The following is a 12,030-nucleotide window of genomic DNA, read 5'->3' on the forward strand; positions in this document are numbered from 1 at the left end:
CCTAATGCTAATGAGTAATGCCAGCAAGAGCTATGGTGCAATAGTTTAATCTTTAAGAGGAAAAGAGTAAAACCTACAGCAAGAATTGCAGAACCTCGAGGCAAGCGATTTTTTTAACTTGTCCATTATTTTGACCCCTTTTCTTTTTAATCATCTCTTCTTTTCTTGCTTGCCCTAAAAGTAACTGTGGCCGTGGTGTCACTAAATAATGCAGTACCAAGACGAGGGTTTCAAGAGACACGTTAGAGCGTGCGTGAGAGAGAGGTGAGAGAGACCCAATGCAAAACCAAGAAGAGCCATATTTGGGGATTTTGAGGAGATAAGCTTCGGCAAAGCCGATGCCGAGGTGAGCCTTGAACCCCTACAACGACCTCCGCCCGATGTTGAGGCAGTGTTTCGCCACCCGAAGCCGCCTCTTCCTCCGCCACCGCAGCTATTATCATATGTTTAAACTCCTCCTCCTCCCCCTCCTCCTCCTCCTCCCAATACTTTTCTCCACCTTTGCTTGGGCTTCAAACAACAGTGAAGCCCTCACGCTGTATTCATGGCTTCGCTCCTCCCGCGCGCCGCCTCCCGCCGCCCTGGCGAGCTGGAACAACCCGTCGGATGCCGACCCGTGCGGTTGGTCCTACGTCACCTGCTCGCCGCAGAACTTCGTGACCGAGATCAACATCGAGTCCGTCGACCTCGCGCTCCCCTTCCCTTCGAACCTTTCCTCGCTCCCTTTCCTCCGGAAGCTCGTCATATCCGGCGCTAACCTCACTGGCTCGATACCGCCGGATATCGGGGACTGCGCCGAACTGGCCACTCTCGACGTCAGCTCGAATAGCCTCGTGGGAAGCATGCCCCCGAGCATCGGAAGGCTCCGGAATCTTCAGGATTTGATCTTGAACTCTAACCAGCTCGCCGGGGAGATTCCTGCAGAGATTGGCAACTGCACTAGTCTCATGAATCTTGTAGTTTTCGATAACTATTTGAGCGGAGATATTCCAGTTGAAGTCGGAAAGTTGTCGAAGTTGGAAGTTTTGCGGGCCGGAGGAAACAAGGACATTGCAGGGAACATCCCAGACGAGATGGGCGAGTGCCTCAACCTGAAGGTGCTGGGTTTAGCGGACACTAAGGTTTCAGGATCGATCCCGGCTTCGGTGGGCAAACTGAGCCAGCTTGAGACGCTGTCAGTGTACACTACTATGCTGTCCGGCGAGATTCCCCCAGAAATAGGCAACTGCTCAGAGCTCGTCGAGTTGTTCCTCTATGAGAATGACCTGTCGGGTTCGCTACCAGCTACGTTAGGCAAGCTTAGGAAGTTGGAGAAGCTGTTGCTCTGGCAAAACAGCTTCCATGGGACGATCCCGGAGCAGATTGGCGGGTGTGAAAGCTTGGTGATAATGGACATCTCGTTGAACTCATTTTCTGGAAGCATACCCTGGTCTTTGGGGAAACTCTCTTATCTTGAAGAGCTCATGCTGAGTAATAACAACATAACGGGTTCGATCCCAGTTTCGCTGTCAAATGCTACTAATCTTGTGCAGCTTCAGCTGGACACGAACCAAATATCGGGTCCAATACCGAGAGAAATTGGGAAGTTGACGAAGCTGACAGTTTTCTTCGCCTGGCAGAACAGCCTCGAGGAAAGCATCCCTTCAACATTGGCCGATTGCAAGAGCCTCGAAGTTCTTGATTTGTCCCATAATGCACTCACCGGTAGCCTACCTCCAGAGCTATTTCAGCTTCAGAATCTGACCAAGATTCTCCTGATTTCAAATGACATTTCAGGCTCCCTCCCTCCAGAGATTGGTAATTGCGGCTCTCTCATTAGGTTTCGCCTGGCGAGCAATAAGGTTGGCGGACAAATCCCAAAAGAAGTTGGGTTCCTAAATAACCTCAGCTTTCTCGACTTGTCCGATAACCATTTCACGGGGTCGATACCTGAAGAAATCGGAAACTGTACTGCTCTGCAGATGCTTAACCTTAGCAACAACAGCCTTGGCGGCGCTTTGCCGAACTCTCTGTCTTCCCTGACAAAGCTCCAGGTGCTTGATGTCTCCCTGAATAGACTCACGGCTCAGATTCCACCAAGCTTCGGTCAGCTTTCTTCGCTCAGTAGTCTCGTTCTTCAGCAAAACTCGCTCTCTGGGCCGATCCCCTCCTGGCTGAAAGGGTGTTCGAATCTCCAATTGCTCGACCTCAGTGGCAATGGCTTCTCGGGAATGATACCTGTCGAGCTGTTCCAGATCAAATCTCTTGAGATCGCTTTGAACTTGAGCTGGAATTCGCTGTCAGGAATGATACCGCCCGAAATATCTGGTCTGAACAAGCTCTCCGTTCTTGACCTCTCGCACAATTGGCTCGGGGGCAACTTGTTGGTACTTTCTGGGCTGGAAAACCTTGTGTCGCTGAACATCTCATACAACAACTTCACTGGTTATCTCCCGGACACGAAGCTCTTCCGACAATTATCATCAACTGATTTGGCTGGAAACACGGGATTGTGTCCTAGAGGTAGAGAAGCATGTTTTCTAGGTGATGCAACAGCGCTGTCCTTGCATAATAGGCGGACTTCCAAGCAGTCGGTGATGATCAAACTGGCCATCGCATTGCTCAGCACCTTAATTGTCGCATTAGCAGTGTTTGGGGTGTTTGCAGTGATAAGAGTGCAAAAGATCGGTCGGAGTGACAATGACTCTGAGATGGGAGGGGATAAATTGCCCTGGCAATTCACTCCATTCCAGAAACTGAACTTTTCGGTTGAGCAAGTCCTCAAGTGCCTGGTTGAAGAAAACGTCGTCGGAAAGGGATGTTCGGGGATAGTCTATCGCGCGCAGTTGGAAAATGGGGAAGTGGTCGCAGTGAAGAAGCTCTGGCCGATGACTCTCGCGGCAGGATACAATTGTTGTCCAGACAAAGTAGGCACCGAAGTGGGTGTTCGGGACTCGTTTTCTGCAGAAGTCCGGACTCTCGGCATGATCCGGCACAAGAACATCGTAAGGTTCTTAGGTTGCTGTTGGAATCGGAGCACGAGGCTTCTTCTGTATGATTACATGCCGAACGGGAACTTGGGCAGCCTCCTACACGAACGGAGTGGCAATTGCTTGGAGTGGGACGTCAGGTACCGAATCGTCCTAGAGGCGGCTCAGGGCCTGGCCTATCTGCACCACGATTGCGTCCCGCCAATTGTGCACAGAGACATTAAGGCAAACAACATTCTGATCGGTCCCGAATTTGAACCTTACATCGCTGATTTTGGGCTTGCCAAGCTGGTAGGTGACGGGAATTTTGCTCGGTCTTCTACCACTGTCGCCGGCTCCTTCGGTTATATCGCCCCAGGTAAGTTGAAGAATCAAAATAACCGAGTCTAGCTTTGATTATTTCTTTTCATAGTAACAGCATCTATTGCACGACAAATTACAACTGGCGAGGAAGATAGTAAATTCGGGTCATAACAAGTATTAGAAGAGGTAACTGGTTTATGAGAGTCATCAGTATAAGTACAGATTTCTCGAGCTTAGGCAATGTTAATCCTACAGCTCGATGACCCGAATTTAGTGTAGATAGAGCCATGGCAGTAGAAGATGTAAAATGCCCTTGTGCTTGAAAATTGCTCTTCACAAGGTTACATTCCGAAATATGCTCACTTTAATTGTGTTCACGCTCTGCAGAGTACGGGTACATGATGAAGATAACAGAGAAGAGCGATGTGTACAGCTTCGGGATCGTAATGCTGGAAGTGCTGACGGGGAAGCAGCCGATCGACCCGACAATACCCGAGGGCCTCCACATCGTGGACTGGGTGAGGCAGAGGAGAGGGGGAGCCGTGGTGCTCGATGCGAGCCTGAGGGCCCGGCCCCAGCCCGAGATTGACGAGATGCTGCAGACGCTGGGGGTGGCGATGCTGTGCGTCAACGCGAGCCCGACCGACCGGCCGACAATGAAGGACGTGGCAGCTTTGATAGGGGAGATAAGGCAGGGGAGAGAGGAGAGCATGAAGGTGGACAACATGCTCAGGAATCATCACGGGACTTCAACTGTGAAGGGACGTGATGATGAAGACAACGGCGATGGTTCAAGGAAGAGACCGGTGACAATGAGGCAACAAGAAGCGTACGCCAGGAGCAGCAACACCGCTAGCTTCTCTGCTTCATCGCTCCTGTACTCCTCATCATCTCATGGGCACACATTATTTAAGTAGTCGAAAGTGAAAAACAGTTCTCAGTTTCATCAAAACAGAGAGGGAGGGAGAGAGAGAGAGAGAGAGAGCAGAATTTGTTCCTGTAGAATTGGAGAGTTTCTTTCAAGATATGGTTTTTTTTGCATGATCATGATCGATTGTTACGGAGCATTGTTGTGCAGAATATAGGAATAATCTGGGCTTAAACCATTAGCTTTAACGTTGCAAGTTATTTCAACAATTCGGTGTGCTGTCTCCCTCTCCTCTTGCGTTGCCATGCACAGCTGCAAAATGGTCTGCTGACCTTATTTCTTGCTAATCAAACTCACCGGTTTCTGATTCACCAGGAAATTGATGATGGTGTGCCAAATCTGCAGAACCCCATTTTCTAGATGGGCCAGTTAAGCCTAAAAGGGACCTCTTCATAGGCCGGGTCGGTGCCTCGATCCATGCAGGCCCGCCCAACGCGAAGGGTAATCGAACGGACGAGCTTGAGTGACATGATTAAGGTCGATCCCGAGTTCGCCTCGAGGTCTGTCCCCGTCCATCGGAGCGGGTTTCGGGGGGAAATAAGAGTACTCATCTTACATATGTCTCCTGGTTTTGACCTGATTCTAATTAGACTTGGAAGTCTTGGAGGCACATCGAGTTGACTAAAAAGTCAAGACAACTTGTAATCTCGTTCCCCTCTCTCTCTCTCTTCCAAATTAAACAACCCGAGTCCTCCAATCGCAGCTCATACTGAGCTGGATCCGGCCCGGCCCAAAATTGATTCGATGTGAACAAACGGCCCAATTCGTGCAAATGCTCCAAAATGCGTGAAACAATGGGCCAAGTTCATGTAGGTTGAGCTACTACATGATCAATATTTGATCATTCGCTAGTTCAGTAACACCTATATACATTGTATTTTACCTTTATTTTCTTGTTATAGCTCGAGAATGAGCTTATGTAACTTCAATTGAAAGTTGCTCTTTGTATTATCATCTCAACCGTTGTTGGATCATGTGACTTCCGCCGTTGAGATCAACTTATTATATACTAAGCATACCTCCTATATTATTTAGGACCCACCAATCTCGATTCCTATGTATCATAGAGGTGTGCAAAATGGACTGTTTGGACCGGACCAGACCGGCCAGTGTGGTCTGATTCTTGGAAGTGTCGGTCCTATTCCCGGTTCCAAAGGAGGACTGGATCGGACCGACTACATATATATTTTAATTTTTATTTCTTAAAAAAAATAGTAAAATATGAACTAAACCCACTTACAACATTTTTCCTTTATTGTTGCATTACATTGACTCTTCACTCATCTGTCAATATGTTCGCTTCTGTCATTATGTTAAGATTTGTTTCTATCAATATGTTAATATAAAAAATTGAATGGTTCCATTGAACCGGACGACCCGGTCCTCAAAATTGGGAACCGGTCCTCCCGGTCCGGTTTCCGATTCCAAGGTGGAACCGGACCAGTGAAATAGGGAACCGATCACCCCTAATGTAACATTCTTTACAATAAAATATTTCGAGCGTGACGCGTGACCCTTTCGAACAACCAAAGACACGTTACTTAACTTAATACAACAAAACAAGAGAAACCTATGGCTCTTTTATTCGACATTCTCTTTAATATTAGAGTACAACGACATACGACGACGAGAACGACGGCGATGGAGAAAGGCACGAGACCCCCGCGTTTTTCCCATCAAAACACAGCACGCACCTTCTCAAACCCTAAAATGTCACCACTCTTTTTTTTTTCCTCACAAAGAAAAAGGAAACAAAAGGAAAAAGAAAAGGAAAAGAAAAGAGCTTCAATAGTAACTCCTCACGCTCACGCACCGAAACCAAAGCGTCGCCCTCCTCTCTCTCTCTCTCTGCATGCAATTAGTCGGCCTTTCTGCACCACCTTCTGCAGACAATCCACGACCGTACGATCGCGCCCAACAGCCCCTACCCCCCAGAAGATCAGAGCCCTCCATTTTTCGACCAAGCCTCGTGCATGGAGGACAGACGGACAGACAGAGAGAGAGTCAAAGGAGGTTTTTTTTTGGTCTTGTTTCTTGTTAATTACTTATATATATATAAAACGCTCTGGTTTTGCTTGAGGCCTACTTCTTATGCGAAGAGCACGCATGCACGTTTCTCTGCGGCTTCTCGGGCCTCTTGTGAGCCTCCAGCTTCGTCCCCTCCGGTTGCCGTACCTTCACTCCTCGTATCATCTGAATAAAAGAACACGCGCGTACGTCAGATCAGTCAAATTCAGTTTCGTCGGCAATATGAACTGAATCCATGCGAAACGACGCAAGTTGAAGAACGTATGAAACGAAGCACGAGTGCAGAAAGACAAATGCCCTACGTATTTGCCGCATTTGACGTCCGAATATATGACTATGAAGTCTCCTTCCTCGAGCCCATTTGCTCGCACAAAATCTCCTGCAAGAATGCAAAGAACAAAGAAAAGAATTCGTCGGAGCGCTCTACAAACACAGAACAAATCTTGGAAAAACCACGAGATCGACAAACAATGAGCGAGAAACATTTGATTGGACGCGTGACACTGTGTTAGCAGTGCGTCATATGTATTAGGTGTTGTACACTAAAATTTTGTAGCTTACAATAAAAATAGACCAAAAAAACTCACCTGTGTTTTCGAGGAGATACATCCTGCTTTTGTTGTTTGGCCAGAATCTGGAAAAAATATAAGGGAACAGAAATGAAGACCATACAAGCGTGACATGTCACAGTCAAATCCGAAGGTAATGTTGAATCTTAGAGAAGGCGAAAAACTGAAAAAGAGAAAAGAAACCTGTAACGCATGTTCCAGACTTTGGAGGTCCCAATGTCTTCCATGGGTATGGAGATCCCGTCCCTTGCCTCCAGCTCCGGCAGGTGGGTCTCGGCTTCTTTCTGATCAATTTATATCAATATCGTGAACAGCGTTATTTTCCTCATTAATCACTGATAAATCAATCACCAGCTAAAAAAATTGTCATTGATAGTACTATGTACAATAACAAATTTTTTTTAAAAACAAACACAAGAAGAGTGCACTTCAATCTCTCAAAGCAAGAGCAAAAAAAAAAATCTCTCAGAAGGGAATCGTTGTGTCTACCTTTGGCAAAACAATCCGGCCTAGATTCCCCACATCGCTCTGTTTCAACACTTTCTGAAGAAGAAACTTCAGATTGTTCTCTGGCTTCCAACCCTAACAAAAAATGCATAATTTTCTTGTTCATCAACTTCTAAGATTAATTAATCTAGCAAAAATGACCCATCAAATAGACCCACCTGCCTCCTCTCTGGCGCCACCTGCCGCTGATAATTCTGGGGCCGCATGGCTGGCCGGTCCGCTGGATGAGCCACCTGCATCGGATCCACCACAAGAAGGGGTGGTGGCGCGGCCACCGGGCCGGCATTAGCTGGGGACGGCCAATACACCCAGCTTCCCGGGTGGTTATGAGCTGGATGAGCAGCTTCTGGAATGGCGCAGTTCTCCCCCACAAGCCTTGCATGTTGCTCCGCTGCCACCGCCATGCTCTGGTGGTTACCCTGCTGGTTGCTCTGGTGGTGGTGGTGGCTGCTCCGGTGGTGGGAGCAGAACCGCCGCTGCCTTGCCATCCTCTTCTTCCTCGCCTCTTTTGTTGCTGAGGACCCTAATCTTACCAGCCTCTGGTCATTCCCATTATAGTACTGAAACGGGTACTGATGATGCTGGTAACCCCTTAAACCGTGCGCCTGTGGTGGCTGGTGAAAATTCTCCGGGTAATCATAGGGCTGCGAGGCCAACGAGAACTGTGACATGGGCCACGACTGCGCCGAGCTGATCATATGGTATTCGGGCGGAAAAGCGTTTGCACTTAAATGATCAGGAGGAGCTCCATGACAATACACAGGATCACCCATATAACCAGGTGCTGGGCCATAACCGGGTTGAGGCGGCGGCACTTCCATCATTGGGGCTGGACACACAACATAAGGCGGCGGCGGCGCGATCCATTGCGGCTGGTGGAGGAAACTTGGGGGGTGGAGGCCGTTGGGTTCTGGCGAAAAGCTCAAGTTAGGGTTAGGGTTTTGGTGGTGGTGAAACGGTTCTTGGTTTTGGTAGGGTACTTGAGAGGCTGAGACTGAGGCTGATTCTTTCAAGCGCTTCTTGTGGAGGTGGTTAGTCTGGACCCACTGAAGTATGAGCTTGAGCAGCTGCTTCATAGCGTCTCTTCCACCGCCTAAACGCTTCGCTGCTGTCTCCACTGTGGCTTTCTTGATCTTGATCCTCCTCAAATCATCAGCTGAAATGTTGTCTTTGTTCTCCGTGAGCCACTCCAACAACACCACTCCCATCTCGTCCGAGACTGGACCCGTCCGAGTCGCACTGTCCGCCTCGGCCGCGGTCGCTTGTGCCAGATAGTTTTGTTGCTCCGCCAGCTTGGCTTCAGGCTCTTTAGTTAGGAACTCCTCCTCCAGCAGGTTTTCACTCTGAAATAGCGACGCTGGGTCGAAGAAGTCGTTGCTCTCGAGCAAGTCCATGTACCCAAAAGTGTCCATCGCATCAATGAATGAGCCCACTGCATCCGTGGAGGCCTGATCCACAGGCGGCTCGAGGATGATCTCCATCGACGCTGTGGAGGACAGCGCCTGAGACGGGGCATCCGCTTCTCCTGCATGTTGAAAAAAACGGTTGCTGTTGTTGTCACAATCGCCGCTCCTGCGACTGTTCTTCCTATTCTCGATGTTGTCTGTGGTGGTGTCCTCGGACTTCAAGGCTGCCCAGGAGGCCGCTGAGGATGACGACGACGACGCCGCCGAGGAGGAGGAGGACGACGAGTATGTTGTTGCCTTGACGGGGGCGCGGGTGGAGGAGGAAGACGAGGACGACGACATGCACGGGAAGTCCGGGAGAGGGAAGTCGGAGTAGAAGACGGAGGCCGCCTCATTCACGTTGAGCAAATTCTCCTCTTCCTCTTCTTGCTTGTCCAGCCACATCTCTCTGCCGGGATCTCCGCTGTTCACGACGACCTGCTCCGCCTCCATCGTGCGCTTGCCTTTCGGCACAGCGAAAAGGGCATCGTCGAATCTCCGATCTCCGCCGTAGAATTGCTCCGCTTGCATGATACTCTTTTTTCCCAAACTCAGGTCTATCTGTGTTTCTGTTTTTCTTTTTTTTTTTTTCCTCTTTTTTCTTTTTTGGTTGGTTCTGCGTCACATATGTCAAAGAGCTGGATCTGATCAAGAGGGGAAGAAGAAGAAGAAAAAAAGGGGAAAGAAGAAGAAGATGATGATGAACAAAGAAACGGAGGTTGTTAGGGTTTGTACATTGTCCGGATAAGGGCAAGTTGAGATTATGTAGTTGATTAAGGAAGCAAGAGAGGCAAGTTGTTTCTGACCATCAGAATCTCAACTCAGAGAAGCAACATAAACCATCTGGTCCATCAACACCCCCCACCCACCCACCCAGCCACACACACACACACACACACACACAAACACAAACTTATATAAAATAATCACTTAATAAAATACAGAACCCACAAAGATCATCGAAGAAAGCGACCTCTCATCACTCCAATTCTGAGCAAACCACGCACAGCAGAAAATGAGACCAGCAAGTTATCCACAGAAGAGATCGAAATCTTTTCCAACACAAAAACATATGAAGCTACAATCTATTTGGTGAGAGTCCCACTTGCTTAAATACTATACAGAACTCACTGCAACCATCACAAGAGAACTAGAAGGTTCGGTTCAGTCTCTAACCTCTCTTCGGGCTTACGATAAGGATCCTCAAGTGGACTTTTTTCTCCGAGACTTTTAAGTTTAAGAGGGTGTTCTTTGACGAGAGAGAGAGAGAGAGAGAGGATGAGAAGACGAAGAAGAAGAAGAAGAAGACAGTTTATGGGGACTCGGAGAGAGAGAAGGAAGCGAAAAGAGGAAAAAAACAAAAGGAACAGAAAATGCAAAAGATGGAAATGGTGCCGATACTTCCTCGACTCACACTCCGGATTTTGTGCCACTCGCCATACGTTCGTCACTGGATGGTTGCGCATAGCGGTGCGATCAGTCCTTTCAAAAATGTAAAACGTGGAAAAACAAGAGTGACTTGCTCGTCATTTTTATATTTTTGCTTTTACGAACGTGCTCCGTTTTTTGTTTGGAACCACGTTTTGAGGAGCTTCTGGAATCCCGTTCACATTGAGCGACAGAGAGAGAAAAAGAGAACAAGAAAGACGAGATGTGATATTTAGCTCTCTCAACGTTTATTATATCTTTTCTGATCTGGTTATTAAGGTAGCGAATGATAACCATTCTGTACCAGAATGAGTTCCTGAAACAGAAATAGATTTTTCTATTTCTGGTTCTAGGATGAGTTTCTGAGAAAAGAAACCCGTTTGATAAACAGCACAAAATTTCTATTTCCTGAAACAAAAATCCGTTTGATAAACAACACAAAATTCTATTTCCAGAAACAAAAATCCATTTTTTTTATAAATGGAATAAAAATAATTAGAAAATCCAAAAAATTCCTAAAAATCTCAAAAAAATTCAAAAAATCCAAAAAAAATTGAAAAATTCTAGAAAAATTCATCACAATTTCCAAAAAATAAAAAAATTCAGATTTTGGGAAAATAGGAAATTTGTTGAATTTTTTCAAAAAAAATCAAAAATTTCAAAACTTCATAGAATGGCTTAAACTACCTGTGGCCATCCACTTTTAGTGAAATTTTAATTTTTTTAGGTGCCCAAAAAAAATCAAAAATCAAAAATTTCAAAACTTCACAGAATAGTTTAGAATACACGTGTCCACCCACTTTAAGTGAAATTTAATTTTTTTAAGGTGCCCAAAAAAATTCAAAAACTCAAAAATTTCAAAACTTCACAAAATAGTTTAGAATACCTGTGGCCACCCACTTTGAGTGAAATTTTAATTTTTTGAGGTGGAAAAAAAAGCAAAAAATCAAACATTTCAAAACTTTACAGAATGACTTAGAATATCTGTGGCCACCCACTTTGAGTGAAATTTTAATTTTTTTAGATGCTGAAAAAAAAAATAAAAACATAAAAAATTTTAAAAATTTAAAACTTCACAGAATGACTTAGAATGCCTCTAGCCACCCACTTTGAGTGAAATTTAAATTTTTTTAGGTCCCGAAAAAAATATAAAAATATAAAAAAATTTTAAAAATTTTAAAACTTCACAGAATGACTTAGAATGCCTCTAGCCACCCACTTTGAGTGAAATTTAATTTTTTTTAGGTGCCCAAATGGTATTTTTTATTTATTTTATTTTTTAATTTTTTTTCGGCACCTAAAGAAAATTAAATTTCACTCAAAGTGGATGGCCACATGTATTCTAAGCCATTCCGTGAAGTTTTGAAATTTTTGCTTTTTTGCATATTTTTATTTTTTTCCGGCACCTAAAAAAATTAAATTTCGCTCAAAATGGGTGGTCACAGGTATTCTAAGCAATTCTGTGAAGTTTTGAATTTTTTTATTTTTTTATTTTTTTTGGCACCTAAAAAAATTTAAATTTCGCTGAAAGTGGATGGCCACAAGTAATCTAAGCCATACTGTGAAGTTTTGAAATTTTTTATTTTTTTATTTTTTTCGGCACCTAAAAAAATTTAAATTTCGCTCAAAGTGGATGGCCACAGATATTCTAAGCCATTCCGTGAAGTTTTGAAATTTTTTATTTTTTGCTTTTTTTAATTTTTTTCGACACCTAAAAAAAATTAAATTTCGCTCAAATTGGGTGGCCACAGGTATTCTAAGACATTCTGTGAAATTTTTAAATTTTAGATTTTTTTATTATTTTTTATTTTTTTTGGCATCTAAAAAAATTAAATTTCACTCAAAGTGGGTAG

At 45.4% G+C, this 12,030-nt stretch overlaps 2 protein-coding genes across 2 annotated transcripts; one reads left to right on the forward strand and one right to left on the reverse strand.

Moving 5' to 3' along the window:
- The first annotated feature begins 221 nt into the window (after positions 1–221).
- LOC115675987 (LRR receptor-like serine/threonine-protein kinase RGI2) lies at positions 222–4,363 on the forward strand. Its single transcript, XM_030598817.2, has 2 exons — positions 222–3,327; positions 3,660–4,363. The coding sequence occupies exons 1-2, from the start codon at positions 381–383 to the stop codon at positions 4,187–4,189; spliced, it is 3,477 nt and encodes a 1,158-aa protein (XP_030454677.1). The 5' UTR covers positions 222–380; the 3' UTR covers positions 4,190–4,363.
- A 1,857-nt stretch (positions 4,364–6,220) lies between these two features.
- On the reverse strand, positions 6,221–9,315 carry LOC115676222 (B3 domain-containing transcription factor ABI3). The gene is made up of 6 exons (XM_056315131.1): positions 7,463–9,315; positions 7,287–7,379; positions 6,981–7,081; positions 6,816–6,862; positions 6,531–6,607; positions 6,221–6,393 (listed from the first exon to the last, which is right to left on the reverse strand). The coding sequence occupies exons 1-6, from the start codon at positions 9,278–9,280 to the stop codon at positions 6,283–6,285; spliced, it is 2,247 nt and encodes a 748-aa protein (XP_056171106.1). The 5' UTR covers positions 9,281–9,315; the 3' UTR covers positions 6,221–6,282.
- Positions 9,316–12,030: the final 2,715 nt, after the last annotated feature.

Source organism: Syzygium oleosum, unplaced genomic scaffold (assembly GCF_021117445.2).
Source record: "Syzygium oleosum isolate NSW1041296 unplaced genomic scaffold, Sole_v2.1 Sole_v2.01, whole genome shotgun sequence".
NCBI lineage: Eukaryota > Viridiplantae > Streptophyta > Magnoliopsida > Myrtales > Myrtaceae > Syzygium > Syzygium oleosum.